The sequence below is a fragment of the Panthera onca genome, chromosome D3 (assembly GCF_046562875.1).
Source record: "Panthera onca isolate mPanOnc1 chromosome D3, mPanOnc1 haplotype 2, whole genome shotgun sequence".
Taxonomy (NCBI): Eukaryota; Metazoa; Chordata; class Mammalia; order Carnivora; family Felidae; genus Panthera; species Panthera onca.
Window position 1 is genome coordinate 93,211,749 of NC_138350.1, and position 17,128 is coordinate 93,228,876.

The 17,128-nt window shown below is 55.1% G+C and overlaps 1 protein-coding gene across 6 annotated transcripts in view; it reads right to left on the reverse strand.

Annotated features, from left to right (window-relative positions):
- Positions 1-17,128, reverse strand: part of SLC66A2 (solute carrier family 66 member 2) — a 52,266-nt gene that overhangs the window by 30,124 nt on the left and 5,014 nt on the right. For 5 of the 6 annotated variants that reach the window (XM_078435095.2, XM_078435096.2, XM_078435098.2 and 2 more), the window contains exons 3-4: positions 13,189-13,322; positions 5,313-5,366 (exon numbers count right to left, since the gene is read on the reverse strand). In XM_078435095.2, the coding sequence (XP_078291221.1) occupies positions 5,313-5,366; positions 13,189-13,322 (188 nt within the window). The remainder of the gene's footprint in view (positions 1-5,312; positions 5,367-13,188; positions 13,323-17,128) is intronic. The other variant, XM_078435097.2, reaches the window with a different exon arrangement.

Sequence of the window (17,128 nt, forward strand, 5' to 3'; positions counted from 1 at the left end):
CCCAGCAGCAGGCCAACCAGACACGAGGTTTGGTCAGTGAATGAGGCACAAGGCCATGCGTCCCTGTCGTGGCCATCACACACGGGACCAGGATGAAAGACTGAGGGGGAATGGGCTCTTTACATCCTTTCAAAGTGTCCCCCAACAGGTACAAACCACCCGCAGAGGCGTGGGGGCCGGTGGAACAGCGCCGTGTGGCCCCCAGCACTGGAAGCACGGGGGACCTTCAGCCAAGCTGCCCCAGGACCCCCAGGACAAAGGTCCGGAACTGAGCCCTGGGAGCGGACGGCCAACGGCGAGGGCAGCCCTGGCGTGGTGAGGCCGCAGGCGCCAGGCTCGTGGGACCAGGCCGCGCTGTGGCCGTGGAGGCACAGGTCCTGCCTTCCAGAGGGAACACTGGAGGACGTGGGTGTCACCAAACACCGAGTCAGTAACTTGTTCTCCAACAGCTCGAAAAAACACTACCGGATTCCCACCTTAACTCTATGGTCTCTCGGAAAATTTTTAAACATTTAAAAATCAACTCTCCGTGAAAACAAAACCACCCCGGGTCAAAGTGACACTCAGCTCTCACCACACTGCTCTCCTGGAAGCTCCCCGTCCCCCGCCCCTGCCCAAGCACCTGTGCTTGTCTCTGTGACCCTGCCGAGTGCCCGCTCAATCCAGGGACACAGGGACACAGCCCTGACCTACGACCCCACGTCCCCGAGCTCACACTCCAACAAGGAATAGGGGGACGCCAGGCTCTGGGGGGGAGGGGGGGCATGTGGCACCTGTGGGGCCACCAGAGAAAGCTCAGGACAGGGGCCTGTGGGGCTCCTGCTGTGCGGGAGGGAAGCCACAGGGCAGGGGAGGAGGTGGCTTGCAACCACTCTGCCTGGACAGGGAAACAGGGTTAGCAAAGACAACAGCGCCATCTGGCTGTAGGACTGCAAACGCCCTCGTCAGCCTTCAGAGCAGTTCACTGTACTGAGCCACCTTTGCCCCATCCGCCCACACCCACCCCCACCAGGCGGGCCAGGGGACCAGCGGGCGGGCCAGGGGACCAGCGGGCCGCTGCCGTGAGACACAGATCCAGGGATCCAGATGCCCCAACCCACCCGAGGGAGCTGAGCACGACTGAGCAGTGAGCCGGAGCACTGGCCCTCACTGAAAAATGCTCTCAGAGAGGAAGCCCATCACGTCCTCGCGGCTAACCCCCCAGCAGAGGTGAGCCCGTCTTGGGCTCTGTGACGGGCTGGCCTTTCTGGCATCCCTCAACTGCAGCAGCCTTTTCCTTTTATCCTACTGCATTTCTGGCTCTTTCTTTTGCTGCTAATTTCTGGTTAGTGGGCATCCTACACTGGACAAGAGGCCACAGGCTGAGGCCCCGTGCCCTGCACCAACAGTCCAGCAGGAGGCCGGTCACCCCGGCCAACAGCCCCGCAGACAAGTGCTTGGGCAGTGACTCTCCACACAAGCACCCTGGACTCGGCAGAAAGAGCAAGGGAGGCCTTGACACAGAGGGACGGGGACGTAGTTTTACCCCAAGTCAAAACAGCACCCTCACTTACAATGACAGTTTGAAGGCTACCTCTAAAAACTTAACGGAGGACATGTCCTATTCACATGAACACGAAACCAACCAAGAAGCGGCCAGGCCCCGAGTCCAGCCTTCAGGGAAGCTCCAAATAAAAACAGACCGTGCTCTCCTGGCCCGAAACATCCCGTGTAACCCCGGCTGCCAGGGCTCCGGTCGGGTAACCCAGTGAATGGGACAGAGTGGCGACGTGAGGGTCTCTGCAGACGCTCTCCCCGGCAGAATAAGAGAACCGCTGTGAACTCTAAAACACCACCATTGACAATCTCTGGAAAGTGTCCTATGGCCATACAGCAACGAAGAAACATCTACTTAAGAAAAGAGGGTTTGAGACATGACCCCGCGTGACAAAAGCTCCGCCCCAGGTGGGGCGGCCAGAGCTCCCAGTGCGGGCACAGACACTTCTCACCTCTGGCTGGGCTCCCGCTCTCCTCCTGGCAAGAAGGGCAGACAAGTCAGGGCTCCCTGCCCACCGGGACAGACACTCCACACCGGGCACAGCCAGCAGAGAGCACCGTCCTGACCCAGCTCACGGGGTTTACGGGTCCCACGGTGGGAGGAGCAGCACGCCACCCCAGCACAGGTGCCAGAGCAGGGGTTCAGAGGTTCTGTCCCGGAAGTGGGGGGTGTGAGAACAGCCAGTTCTGCAGCTCTCCCGAAAGGGACAACCTCTGCTTAGAACACAGTATGAACAAGTTCAAGCCTAAGGGCGCTGACAGAACAGTGAGGAATCTGGTACCCGAGCAATTACAGGAAGCTGGAAGCTCCACTATGGCAACAAGGGAAACAGAGACCCGGTCGACGTTTACCAGACACAAACAGCCAAGGAGAGTCGTCCTGGGGACACAGCAGTTCTCGAAGACTGCCCTCAAGACACCCCCTGGCCCCCTGCCTGGCCTCAACTGGACCAGACCTGTGCACGCCCCGGCGTGTTATCAAAACCAACAGAGCAATCAGCTAGCCATTAGAGGAGGCTAACAGGTGAGTGTGACGGCAGTGGAGGCAGATCACCCAGGGGCTTGGAGGGGACCAAGTACCTCAACCAACCACAGCCTCACCTGGGGGAGGAGAGGTGCAGAGACAGCGCTCATCCAGCCAGGTCACTAAACAAATAAGCAAACAAGCCTCCCCGCAGCCAGGGTCAGGGATCAGTGACTAGAGTTGCTACAGTATTTTGCAATACAGTTTTCAGCAAAATATTGAGAAATGCAAAGAAATGGGAAAGTGGCCCGCACACAGAAGAAAAATAAAAATAAAATAAAAAACAAAATTGCTTTTGAAAGGGAACAGCTACCAGACTTAGCAGAAATGACTTCAAAACGGTTATTATGAATATGTTCAAAGAACTAAAGGAAATCAATCATAAAGGATAAAGAAGGGCAGGGGTGCCTGGGTGGCTAGGTCAGTTGAGCGTCCAACTCTTGATTTCAGCTCAGGTCATGATCTCACAGTTCATGGGATTCAGCCCCATGTCGGGCTCTGTGCTGACAGTGAGGAACCTTCTTGGGATTCTCTCTCTCTCTCTCTCTCTCTCTCTGTCTGTCTCTCTCTGTCTCTCTGCACGCCTCCCCCCCCCCACCAAATAAATAAATAAACTTAAAAAAATTAAAACTAGAACTCCACATGACCCAGCAATTCCACTACTAGGTATTTATCCAAAGAAAACAAGAACAATAATTCAAAACGATGTGTGCACCCCTGTGTTTACAGCAGCATTATTTACAGTAGCCTAGATGTGGGTGCAGCCCAAGTGTCTACCAACAGGTGAATGGATAAAGAAGATGTGGTGTGGGGGCGCCTGGGTGGCTCAGTCGGTTAAGAAGATGTGATGTAAATATGTACAGTGGAATATTGTTCGGCCAGAAAAAAGAAGGACGTTCTGCCATTGGCAACAAGGATGGACCTTGAGGGCATTGTCAGTGAAATAAGTCAGACAGAAAAAGACAAAAATACCATATGAGCTTATTTATATGTGGAAGTCTAACAACAACAACAACAACAAAAACAAAGCCACAATAAGCCCGTGGACGCAGAGAACAGATTGGTGGTTGCCAGAGGTGGGGGATTCAGGATGGGTAAAATGGGCGAAGGTGGTCAAAAGGTACAAGCTTCCAGTTACAAAATAAGTACACCATGGGGATGTAATTTACAGGATGGTGCCTACAGTTAACAATACTGTGGGGGCGCCTGGGTGGCTCAGTCGGTTGAGCATCCGACTTCGGCTCAGGTCGTGATCTCGCGGACCGTGAGTTCGAGCCCCACGTCGGGCTCTGTGCTGACGGCTCAGAGCCTGGAGCCTGTTTCAGATTCTGTGTCTCCCTCTCTCTGACCCTCCCCCGTTCATGCTCTGTCTCTCTCTGTCTCAAAAATAAATAAACATTAAAAAAAACAACAATACTGTGTTGTACATTTGAAAGTGGCTTAGTGAGAGTAGATCTTAAAAGTCCTCATCCTAAGAAGAAAATATCTTGTAACCATGTCAGATGACTGACGTCAACTAGACTATGTACAACACACGCATTTCACAACGTACTTCACCACATATACAGTACATACGAACGTCCAATAACATACACCTGAAAGTGATGTCATATACCGATTACACCTCAAAAAATTTTAATTAATAAAGAATTGATACCAATTTTTCACAACTGAAAATGGAAGAGGAGGGAACACTTCCCATCCCCAACCTGCCTTACAAGGCCAGTACTGTCCTGATATTAAAACCACAGTCATCTCACACACACACACACACACACACACACGCACACCAATATCTCTTGTGAACATGGACACAAAAATCTTTAACACAATACTAGCAAACAGAATCCAGCATCTTATAAAAAGGGTTACACATCATGGTCAGGTGGGACGTATACCAAGAATGCAATGTTGGTTCAACATACAAAAATCAGTCAATGTAGAATAAAGGACAAAAAACACATGACCATCTCAACAGACACAGAAAAGCAGTAGACAAACTTCAACGTTGTTTCAGGACTACAACAAACAAACAACAAACTCAGAACAGAAAGGTTCTTGCTTCCGCTAATCTGAGGCATCTGTGAGAACCCACGGCTGACATCACACGTAGTGGCGAAGGGATGCCGTCTCACTCAACTCGGGAGCAAGACCAGCTCGGCCAGGCTCACCGTTGTAGCCATTTCGGACTCTAGGGTAATTAGGCAAGAAAAAGAAAAAGTATCCAGACTGGGAAGGAACAAGTAAGCGTATCTCTATTTGCGGATGATGCAATCTTACATACAGAAGTCCTAAAGAATCCACTAAAAAGCTAACAGCACCAATAAACGAGACGCACGAAGCTGCAGGAAACGAGATCGACGTATGAAAATCTATTTTATTTCTAGGAGATAGCCACATGCAATGCGAAATGAAATCAAGAAAACAATTCCGTTCGCCACAGCAGCAAAAAGAAGACTTAAAAGCGTTCGGAAACCTGAACTCCGAGCACCTCCTTGTCCCCGCCTCTCTCCTACCCTTCCTCCCTCTTTCTCTCACACTCACACAATGGACAGGTTTCTACGAACTGGTTCATGCTTAACAGTAGCAGGCTATGTGTTGGTTAGTTTGCTGGGGACGTGGGCGCACTGGTACCATGAGGCGCACGCGCGGGGCAAGCATGGCCGTGGGGGCTGAGCGGGGACAGAGCCGCACAGAATGAACGAAGCAGGGGCTCCAGCGGGCGGGCAGCCTCGTGCGGTGTGGTACGTACCCAGATATGACCGCCGGGGCGGGGGCTTGATTGCTTCATCCTGGGTATCCGCAGCTACATTTAAAAAGAGAGAAAAACAGAAAGGAGGAAGAGAAAAGAAAAACAGACCGATTTTAACATGGGCAAGCGGCTGTGTCTCCCAGTCCATTTTGCATTTCCTTTTTCAAGAAACACCGGAAAAGAAGGACAAGATCTTGGTGTCTGAGTTTGAGGAAGTTTACTTTCTGAATGATTTTCCTCCAAACCTACCCTCTTCCAATGTAAGTCCCTGGGGAAGGAGGAGGAAATCTTGGGCCAAAACGAAAAGTCACCACATTTTCACTGAATTTCTAAGGTCAGAGATGGCATAAAGCCCACGGCTTGCCTGCTCTGCTGACAGAGACAGCAGGCGGTACCCCCATTTCCCCTAAAAGCTCGTCCGCACACAAGCTCTGACTGCAAGACAGCTGTCCCAGGTCAAAGCTCTTCAGAAGGCTGCCTGATAAAGCCGTTTTCAGAGGACACTCAACAAAATGCCCTCTGGGAACAGGGAGCTAGTGCAGCATGTGAACTGGCCAAGCGTGCGGCTCAGAGGCGACGGCCCGTTACATCGGGGGTACCGCGGTACCCTGACCGCTCCCTGAGCCCCGCCGCAGCACCCAAGACAAGCACGCGAGGCCTCCGTTCGGAGGGAGCCCAGCCCCACCCGAGTCCCCCCCGCTCCGCACTGCCCAGGACGCAGCCCGCGGCCCTCGAAGACTCGGCCAGAGTCCCTCCACAGTGGGAAGAGTGAGACTCAGGCAGGCACTGGACCTGGCCACAGAACGGGGGGCAGGTGTGTGTCATCCGCCCCCGGCGAGGCAGGCTCCGCCTACAAATGGACATTTTGCAAGTAAATGGCTAAAAGAAAATGCCAGACTGGCTATGTGGGCTTGGGGACGGCACATGCCCACAGACCCTGCGGACCAGGAGTCGCTGCCCCTCCCACCTGAGGGTTTCTTGACCCAGCAGCACCACCTCCGGGAACCGCTGGGCTCTGAATAGCCAGACTCAGCCGGACTTCCTCAGCTTCCTGCATCTGTTTCTTCATTGAGGCCAAGTTTACTGCTCACCAACACTTCCTCTAAAGATCAGGGTCCCAAAGTGGAAGGGGAGGGAAGGAAGGGGACGCGGGAGGGACTGCTCACCGTGGCTCCGGTGCAGTTCAGACACACCCATGCCGTCTCCCCTCTCGCCTCGGGCCTGATCGTGCCCGGCACACAAGCTGGAAACATGCCAGGCAGCAGGGCAAGGCCAGGGTGGAGGCCCGGAGCGGGAGAGTGTGGCCGGGGGCCTCTCGGGTCACAATGATGGGAGAAGGAAAGGCAGCAGCTGGTAGGGGGTGTGGGTCAGGGTGGGAAGTCTGCCCTGTGTCAGACTTTCCGGAGGACAGAGTCAAGCCACCTAAGGCTTCTCGGCTAGAAAGTAGTGAGATCAGGCCTACACCTTAGAGAATCATCTTTGCGCAGGACAGACGGGAGGAGGGCCAGTCCCGAGGCTGAGAGACCAGGGGGCATCGTCCACAATCACATACTTTCAGGCATCTGTGAACACCCACTCCAGGCACCGAGGTCCAGAAACAGCCTCAGCAACATGTCCACATCGTTCCCATCGGAGGCGGCGTGCATGTCCTCGCCCCTTGATTACGGGGGGCCTGTGACCACTCCATTTTGCAGAAGCGACGCATGCTCCCCAAGACCAGAGCACAGACACGGCTTCCACCTGGTTCCCTCTCACGCTCCCCTTGCGACCTGGTTGCCATGCCACGAGGAAGCTAGGAAGCTTAGGCCACACGAGAAGGCCACGTGAAGATCTCCCAGCAGACCCCCCAACACGGGAGCAACTGAGAGAAAGGGAGGGACCTAGAGGGTGAAAGACACAGAAAGAGGAAGGGAGGCAGGGCCCCGGCAAATGGCCAGCCATACTGTTGCTGTCCAGCCAGACTCGTGAGCATCGCTGTGTCCTTGCAAATCACCAAGCCTGGGGTTACTTGTGGAGCAGCCACAGAGACTGGAACAGAACCTGACGGGACAGAAGTCTGGGACGAGCTCAGACAGGAGAAGTGGTCGTCCTGGATGCCACGGGACAGCAGGAGGGAGGGCCGGTGAGCTGACCAGAGGCCAGACCATCGACTGCTCCCAGGGGCTTCTGGGCTTTGTCACAGCGTGAGAGCCGCTGCAGTGCGCGAGGGTTGGGGGGGGGCGATGGCCACAGGTGGCTCACACGATGCCCTAGAGACCAGGGGACCGGGCGGAGGTCCGGGCAAGGAGACACAAGACCTACATCAGGGTCGTGGCTGTGGACAGGGCAGGTCAGGATTTGTAGCCTCACGTCCAAGGACATCAATAAGCCCTCGAAAATACAGAATGGTTTACAGACAAACATTGTACTGAGTGGGAGTGGGAGTCCTCAGCGTTCATTGTCGGAATGGAATGTGACCCTCCCCGCCCAAGTTTTTAGTTTAATGCAGACATAACCACATATCATGAAGGATTCACTCGTTGAACGTGTACAATCAAGTGGTTTTTAGCATGTTCGGACCTGTACGACCACCACCGCAGTCTTAGAACACTTCCGTCCCCCACAACAGAGCCCCGTCTCCGTGAGCAGCAGCCCCCATGCCGCCACCCGCCTCCCCAGCCAACTCCATTCTGGAAGCGGACTGTTGAGACTTGGGGCAAACGTCGAGTGAATGTGACTGAGTCGCAGACAATTTCTCTCTCTTGAAGAAGGAACAAGTGAGCCCCTGTGTGCCGCTGGTGGTACCGTTCCCAGAGCCGATGAGCCACGTCATCTGGCGGTAAGAACATGTCATCCCGGGACCCCCGACAAAACAGCGTTCCAGGAGCCTCCTCACCGAGACCCCTGCGAGCAGGGACAAAGCAAGTGGCTCTTTCATTCTGGGCCCGTGGAAGATCAGAGCCACGACCGAAGAGCTCGGTGAAGGGTCACAGGACGCGTCAGCACGCACACCTGAACTATTTCGTCTGCCACGAACCTCCCAGCTCCACCCACTGAAAAAGCCAAAACCCACCCCCAATCCACAGCTGTCCCAGGGGCCAGACCGTGGTCTCCACATGCCACAGCCCAGTGCCACAAGCGCTCCTGGGAGAAACGGCCGACTCCAGGTCTGGGGCAGGAACGGAAGATGACACGCCCAGAGCACCCTGTCACACCAGGGACACGGCTCCGAGGGACCACTCGTCTCTGCCGAAAAGTCAAGAGCTGACCGGAGAGGCTCCCACTGGCAGACGGGTGGGTCCACGGGGCCTTGAAGGGACACAACAATGGCAATCAGGAGAACACATCAAGTATGTTCACATCCACACACTCGGAAGCGTGGAAAAACAAATGTGAACACAGCTGCAGGATGTGTGGGACCAATTCTGAGAACCGGCAGATAAAGAGAAGGAAGCAATTACCTGCCTTTAACTTATAAATTACACCCTGGATAACTGCACCGCTACAACAGCATTTCCAGGGAAGTTCCTCTTCGGAGAAGCCCCGTGGCTGACAGCCGAGCGAAGGCTGACGGGGCATCGGTGTTCTGCAGCCCCACGACTGATGGGTTTAGGCACGGGGCACCCTCCACCACCCACATCCAAAGTCAGCCAAGGTGACGGGATGTGCCCTTGTGGAAGAAACAACGGTCCGGCAAAAAGGAGCCGGACCTAGATCTGACCAGACCTCTGCATCCAATTGGCTTCTCAAAACGTGTTTCACAGGGCGTCCCGGGGACGGGAAGCCTCGACGCACCACCACGGGGTGTGGCAGAAGCCAGGCGGGGCCGCCTCCGTGCAGCCTTGGGAGTCTGGTCCACACGCAGGCGTGGCTTGGCGGCAGGGCCGGGGTCTCAATTCCGCATCCCCACACTCCCCGCGTGTACCGCTCAGGCCACAGATGGAGGGCTGGGGCACAGCAGGCACCACGTGCAGGGCAGACACAGCAGACACGTTTCGAGGAACAAGGGACGTCAGGGAGAACCTGCAGCTGACCTTGGCGTGCCGCCTCGACTGCGGCCCGCGGACAGAAACCAGCCCCGAATCGGGAAGTGAGGAGGAAGCCGCACACTTACACAAATACTGGGTCTTTGACAATTAAGGGATTACGTTTTTACGGGTGAAAATGGTATTACGGATACTTTTTCAAGTCCTTATCTATTAGAGATACGCTATGAACTATATACAGACTGTGTCTGGAATTTGCTTCAAAAACTGCAGGCAGGCAATGTGAACAGGGTCTCGGGACAGCTGGAGGCGGGTGTGATCGCTGCGGGGGGCGTGGGGGGGCTCGGACACGCTCTCCCCGACTCCACGTGTGTTCCAGGTTCTCCACGAAAAAACACGAGGGACGAAAAGGAAACACACAGCACACGCAAACCACTTTGGACCTCACGCCCTCTGTGCGGCCACACGGAGAGCCCACAGCAGCTTCTGGAGATCTCCCCCTGAAGCCTGTGGGCCCGGCCCCCTCGGACCCACAGCCCAGTCTGACCTCCGGGGGAGGAAGGAACCCCCGATGTCACCTCTGGACGCTGGGTGGAAAGCTCTTTGCTTTTACTTCACGTTCCTCTCGTCCCCAAAATGTCGACAATGACCATGTACTGCTCTTCATAATCAGATAACAGATCACGTGTTAATTTGATAAGCAACCAGCTTTTTCTCCTTTAATTTCAGTTGTTTCTTTAACCTTAACTTCTGAGCTGAACTGATGACCTTCAAAATTAAAAACCTTTATAACAGACAGCTGTAAAACATTTAAGCTTTTATTTTTTAGACTGTCCTATGGAAACCCTGAAATATGGCTGTTGAACGTGTCTTCGTAAGTTACTTGAATGTGCCTGCTCGGTGTGCCTCCAGCACCCTCCGCAACGCCCCACTGACAGCCTCCAGGAAACGGGGACCGCAGGCCTCCCCAGCAAGGCACAGGGCGCAGCTGCTCCTGCGATCTCAGAGCTCTCCAGCCCGAACTGGTTGTTTTCAAACCCTACCCTCCCACTTCTGGCAGAGGAGACGAAATAAACCCACAGGTTTCTTAAAAGCTTCCTGATGAGTGTGCTGTGTACCTTACACATGGTAGATGCAAATATATGTAACCCCAATTCCATTCAAGAATTAAGTAGGGGCGCCTGGGTGGCTCAGTCGGTTGAGCTTCCAACTTCGGCTCAGGTCAAGATCTCCCGGTCTGTGAGTTCAAGCCCCGCGTCTGGCTCTGTGCTGACAACTCAGAGCCTGGAGCCTGTTTCAGATTCTGTGTCTCCCTCTCTCTCTGACCCTCCCCCACTCTTGCTCTGTCTCTCTCTGTCTCAAAAATAAATAAACATTAAAAAAAAAAAAAAAAAAAAACAATTAAGTATGAATCTCAAGATCTCTCAAACACTGTATCCCGGATCCCAGGATACGATCCCAGGATGCGGAGTTTAGGGTAGATTCTCCCCCTGAGGCCGTCTGGGGCCCAGCAGGGAGCCCAGGGGTCAGGAGGCCTGGTCCTCCGTACCCCACCAGAGCCCCGGCAAAGCGGAGGCCGGCAGGGCAAGCCAACTGCCCCCACAGTCCTGGCCGTCACCAGCAGACAGCTGCTCCCCGCTGCAAGGTCAAAGCCTCTGCAGCCCCGCCCACCTGTACGTCTGCGGATTTCCAGCCAGCCCTTTGGCCAGCTGCCAACGCCCGCCAACAGACACCCGCCAGACGCTGCAGACCTCACAGCTGCCATAACAGGTTACCCCAAACTCGGCGGCCGACAACACAGACGTATCACCTCACTATTTGGGAGACCAGAAGTCTGACATGGGTCTCACTGGGCTAAAGTCAGGGCATATTCCTTCTGAAGCTTCCAGGCAAGAACCCAGGTCCTCCCGTGCATCCAACCTGTTGGCAGAATTTGGATCCTGGAGGCTGAGGCCCCCATGTCCCTGCTGGCTGGAAGATGAAGGCTGTTCCAGGCTCAAAGGCCTGCTGTGCTTTTGGCTCCTAGCCCTTCCCCCACGTCCAAAGCCAGAACCACATCCTCTTGACGTCCATCCCTGACGGGCTCTCCTCTTCCACTCCACGGGCCCAGCGGACACTGGGTCCACCCAGACAGTCCAGGCCAACCTCCCCCTGCCTCCGAGGCCTCACACTCACCTTGCCTGCAGCCCCTGTGCCCCGCGAGGTGGCACCACGGTTGCCAAGTGTGGACGAAGCAGGCTCCATTAATTGGCTCATCACAGAGAGGGTTACTTGCCAAAATTCAGATGGCAGCCCTGTCCCTGGAAACTGGGATTCACAGTCTTAACCCAATCCATTCTAGTTAACCAGAACAGAAATGCTGCTTTTGGAAGAATCTACATAGAGCACTGGAAGTCAAGACAGAATGAACCCCCGGGACAGGAGAGGAGAGGCCTGGCTTCCCGCTGACAAGGTCAGCCCCCGCCTCACCCTCACCGTACCTACGTTCCCGTATTTCAGCAAGGTCACATAAATGTTAAACTCCAGGACTGTCCAGGGCCCGGACGCTCGCACACCTGCAGGATATCTGGCACCCTACTTCATCCGAGCTTACACCCCATTTCACACAAGATCACAAAACCCAGGCTCATGATTCAAAGCCTGAGGCTCAGGACACCAAGCAACTGTGGGCACCGCGTGCCCGCTCCCGGCGCTCCTCTGTCCCTGGGGCAGGAGGACCATTACTGACGCCCCCCCACACCGGCGCTCTGCAGCCGGCCTTGAGACCCTGTGCACACGAAAGGTGGGGTTCCCAGATCACAGACAGAAGCGGGCGGGAGCTGTGCCAGCAGAGAAAACTGCTAGGTAAGAGCAAGTAAAGGGCCCAGCCCCTCGCCTCTTAAGGGACCGGGCCGGACACGCCCGCTCTCAAGGAAGGACCAGCGATACAAGCAGCGCCGCCTCCGGTGTGATTTCCCAGGTCACAAGAGGGAGAGACGAGAAAGAACAAACACACAACAGAAGCACACCGTGCTGGTCTCTACAGCTGACGTGACCCTAATCGGTCCAGGCCACCCGTCAGAGCTGGAGGCTGACCTATTTTCTACAAAGACTGAAATTAGCACACCTTCGTCTCTAAAGACAGAAGCTACAGGGGGAAAGGGTCCGCTCAAACGGAAAGAAAATCACCGTCAGGAATAAAATTCAGGGGCAAGACCTCGAGTCCACAGGAGTCCCCAAAGTAAACAAACTAGCAAAAACGTTTCTCTGAGCAACAGTGGAGATAAACACACACTATTTCAGACAAAATCAAAGCGAGAGCTGTCTTCAATTTAGTAACTAGAAGAAAACCAGAAGTAAGGCATTAACCCTCCTGCGTGTTCAAACACAGAACATCAGCTGAGAAAGAGCTTTTTCAAAGGAAAAGGCAAAAACGAGAAGAATTTTCTCTTTGCTGAGCCACAAACAGTCACGGAGCAGCGCGGGCCGAGCATGTAACCCGTCCTGCCCACGCTCCAGGGGACAACCCACCTGGCCCCACAGCAGCATGACTCTGGGTGAATGTTCAGTAAGGTGTGTGAGAAGATCCCCGCTACCCCGGCCACAGGTAAATGGTACAAGTGAAGGGTATGTCTCATGCACAAGCCACACACAGAGATAAAACTGCCTCCTCAGACAGCATCTTTCTGTGACCTGATCCTGTCCCAATTCAAAATCCCCTCGTAATCATCACAGAGGATGCTGACACACTGAGATTAGTTAGTAAACATTTAACGTGCTGAAAACACTGACATCGGTTACACACAACCGAGCATTTGGTGAAATCAAAGCTGCTCAGGTAACACTAACACGGCTCCCTACGTCACCCACGAGCACAGGATGATTTTGCTTGTTGATTTAGTGCTTTATTCCCAAAGTTGCAGATCACCAACCTGCAAAGAAACGGCGTTTTACGTTCAGCTCATTTGTCACGCGGACTTCGGTGCAGAGTTTCAACATCAGTAACATGGTCAAGATCATGACTATGCTTTGCCAGAGGAGCGGCGACTCAAAATGCCTTCCAAACCTGGGGAGGTAAAGAGACCACGGCATCAGGAGGGCCCCCGCACACCAGGGGCCTCACCGCCTCTCCCTGCCCAGGTCCCGACCAAGGCCCCCACGGCCACATCCTGAGCAGCCCCCAGAGGGTCTCTCACATCCGTCACAGCCTCTGGCACCGACTGCCTCGGCCTCAGGCTCCACGGTGCACAGAGCTGGGTGAGCAGGGACACTCCTGGACGGCTGGGCGCGGGGACACCTCTCAGAATCATGTGCACGGCTCCTCAAAAGCCACACTCACCTCCCCAGGAGCCGCTGATGAGGGTGTGGACGGGACTCCCCGTTCCCTCGCCGCACAGCCAGGTGCCCAACACCCCACCTGCAGAGGCACCCGCAGAGGCACCTAGACCACCTGATGCCCTGGGAAGATGCATTCCGGAGTCCAGGAATGACAGGAAGCCCTGCCCCCTGACGAAGACGAGTGGGGTCAGCAGGCCAGAGCAGCCCACGCTGTGAGCAGACCAGTGAAGGGGGCCAGGGCACCCCCCACCCGCCACCCCAGAGAGGAGAAGGCAGCTGAGGGCACAACCCCCCTCCCGACCTGAGGCCCTGACCCCCCGACCCAGGCCTCTCTGCCCAATCTCCCTCCCCACCCAGGTCTCGCTGACCCCCAGCCGAGGCCTAGTGGCTCCCGCTCTTCTCCGGGCCCCAACCCCGCCCGGCTCTCACATCCTCCCTCCTGGTTTTCCCTCCAGGGGCAGAACTTCTCACCAACTCGGCCACAAGCTCGAGGAGGTGAGACCGCAATCTAGTGACTAGCACAGACTGGGCCTGTCGGCAGAACCCGAACCCCAGGGGCTGAGAACAGCCCGGCCCTTCCGGGGGCAGCTCGGGGCCTCCGCCACGGCCACCAGAACCACCAGAGCCGTGACCTGTTGGTCGGGCCACGCAGGCCTGCGGGACTACCATCGACGGGGCCAAGGCACAGCACCGTGCTCTTTCAAGGCCCAGCCCCAATTCTAGCCCAGCTGCTCTGGAGAAGGAACTCCGCTAGGTCTGCCTACAACATGGCCTGAAGGGTATTCCCAAAACTGGGGCTGGCGGTCGGCACCTCCGAGTCAGGAGAGCCTGCAGTCTGATTTCCCAGCTGCTCCCGAAAACAAGAAAACACAGAGACCACCGCTGGGCCCCACCCCCCACGCCCTCTCACTCCCTCGGCCCTGAGCCCACACCCAGCTCCCCCTGCAGAGAGGGCTCACCGGGGGGCCGACCACGCCCACAACACAGAGCTGGGGCAGAGCTCCCTGAGGGGCCACCCCTGGGACTGCACCAAATCAATGAGAAATCGGGACAAAAACTCAGCGGCCGGGCTCGTGGTAAAGGACGAGACCAGAGGCAGCCCCTCCCCGCCGGCCAGGGCATGTCTTTGGAAGCTGTGCCTATGCTAACAAGTCTTACCTACAAGGTAAAGAAACAGCGATGTCCCCAAGGTAGAGACACTGACCCCCGCACCCGCTCCAGGGCCGACTCGGGGTCTTCAAGCCCACGTCTGTGAGCACCTCACCGCCAAGCTCGGATCACCTGCCTCTCAGGAGAGAGCAGACAGCACCTCCGATGAGGATCTGCCACGGCCACAGCCACGGCCACAGCCACGGTGAGCCGGCCCGGCAGGTGACAATGTGCCACCTGGAGGGGAGCCACACCAGCTGAGGCTCCCACAGGAGGTCAAGCGACCAGGAAAAAACAGACACTCCCTGCGGAGCGGGGGTTCCACAGACACCGGTTCCAGGACCGGCATTCTGCACTGGTTCCTGGCGCCAAGGCCCACGTCCTCTGAGCAAAGGACAGAGCAGGCCTGAGGTCACAGAGGCTCAGGCCCAGGCCACCTGGGTCCAGGAAGGGCAGAGGGGCCAGGACACAGCAGACGGCTCCATGACCACCAGCTTCTTCCTGCCTCCCCAGGAAACGTCACTTCACTTCGGCTGCTTCGTCGGGCCTCTCCTGAGGTGCCTCAGGAATTGCAAAGGAAATGCTAAGTGACTGGAGCAAGAAAGGGTTGATGAGCCAGGCCTGGGTGAAGAGAAGGTACGAGAAGAAAGAGGTGACAGTGCCCTGGGGCTTTCTAGGTCAGAGGCACAGGCTGGGGGCGCTTCCGTAGGCTCGCATGGGCTCCAGGCCCCTGGCACCCGTGAGCCACTGCCCCTGCACCTCATCTCTGCTGTAGAGGGCGACTATAACACCGGGACTATCTAAGGACGTTTCTAGTCATTTCTAGGAACTGGATCCCACGGTCACCCAGCTGACCCCAGGGGTCAACTCACCTATAGGTGAAGGTCAGACAAGGGGCCAGCAGAAGCTAGATGTCAGCCTAGTAAGACTGGAGATGCTTCCTTCCCAAGCAGGCCGGGAAGAACCACAATAAATAAGCTGCTCTGGGGCCCCTCACACCAAGCTCATCATGCGAGAAAGGCCACTTTCATGTTTTAAATACTCAACAGAAACAACGACTGGAAAAGCTGGGCAAAGAAATCAAGGTTTGCACTTCTCCTTAAACCACACACCCAAAGAGGCGCCTGGGTGCCTCAGTGGGTTAAACGTCCGACTTGGGCTCAGGTCATGATCTCATGGTTTGAGAGTTCAAGCCCTACATCAGGCTTGCTGCTGTCAGCACAGGCCTGCTTGGGATCCTCTGTCCCCCTCTCGCTGCCCCTCCCCCGTCGCACATGCTCGCTCTCTCTCTCAAAAGTAAACAAACATCAAAAAAACAAAACAAAAAACCCCACCAAAAATCGAATCCAGATGAACTCAATGTTTATAGTAAAAACAAGACCATTTAAAGTGAAGTGAGAGGGAGCAGAGGTGAGTACTTAGGGTGAAGACAGGCTGAGACACAAAATTTCAAAAAGCACCACTTTCCACAAAAGATATACAAGAGACAAAATAAATATGAAACAAGGTTCAATGTCATTAGTAACTTCATAAACTAATTAAAATACAAAGATACCATTTTTTACTTGTCAAATTAGTTAAGCTTTTCTTCCTTTGATGCTAATAATCTGTACTGACGGGGATGTCGTGAGAGCACTTTTCCCTCTCCTGTCCCTGACAATATGGGTTGGCACAACTTCTTCTTAGAACAAATGATGGGACAGCCTACCAGACAGGTGAAGGGCCTGCCGCTCACACAGCCACTCTGAAAGGGTTCGGGGCGCCTGGGAGCCTGGGAGGCTCAGTCAGCGAGGCATCCGACTTCGGCTCAGGTCATGATCTCACGGCTGGAGTTCGAGCCCCATGTCAGGCTCTCTGCTGTCAGCACGGAGCCCACTTCAGTTCCTGTTGCCCTCTCTCTCTGCCCCTCCCCAGCTCATGTCTCAAAAGCAAATAAAAACATCAAAAAAATTTTTTTAACTAAAAAAAAAAAAATTCAGTAAGATAAAAAAAGTTCTCCCTTAACTGCAGTGTCCCTAGGTCTCACCCCCCAGGAAGGTACACACCGAAGAGGGGACAGGCAACATTTCACCCAAAGTTTCCACAGAGATCACCTTCTCTGGGTCTTCAAAGTTACAGAATAAAGCTCAAGCGGAAAGAAGTTGTGTATCTACTTCCCTGTGTCACGCCAACTGCTACACCCTTAGCAAAATGTTACTACGTCCTCAACAGTGTGGTATCTCTGGCAGTGTTCCTGTAGCTCCCATCCAGTGTCAGGCTGCACGTCCAAATACAGTGTTACCACACCTCGGAAACAGCTTACGGCGTCGCCGACACAATGCTGCCGTATCCAGTGCCGCGCTAAGGCAGGTCTCCAGTGCGGTGTTATCACATCTCAGTTACTTT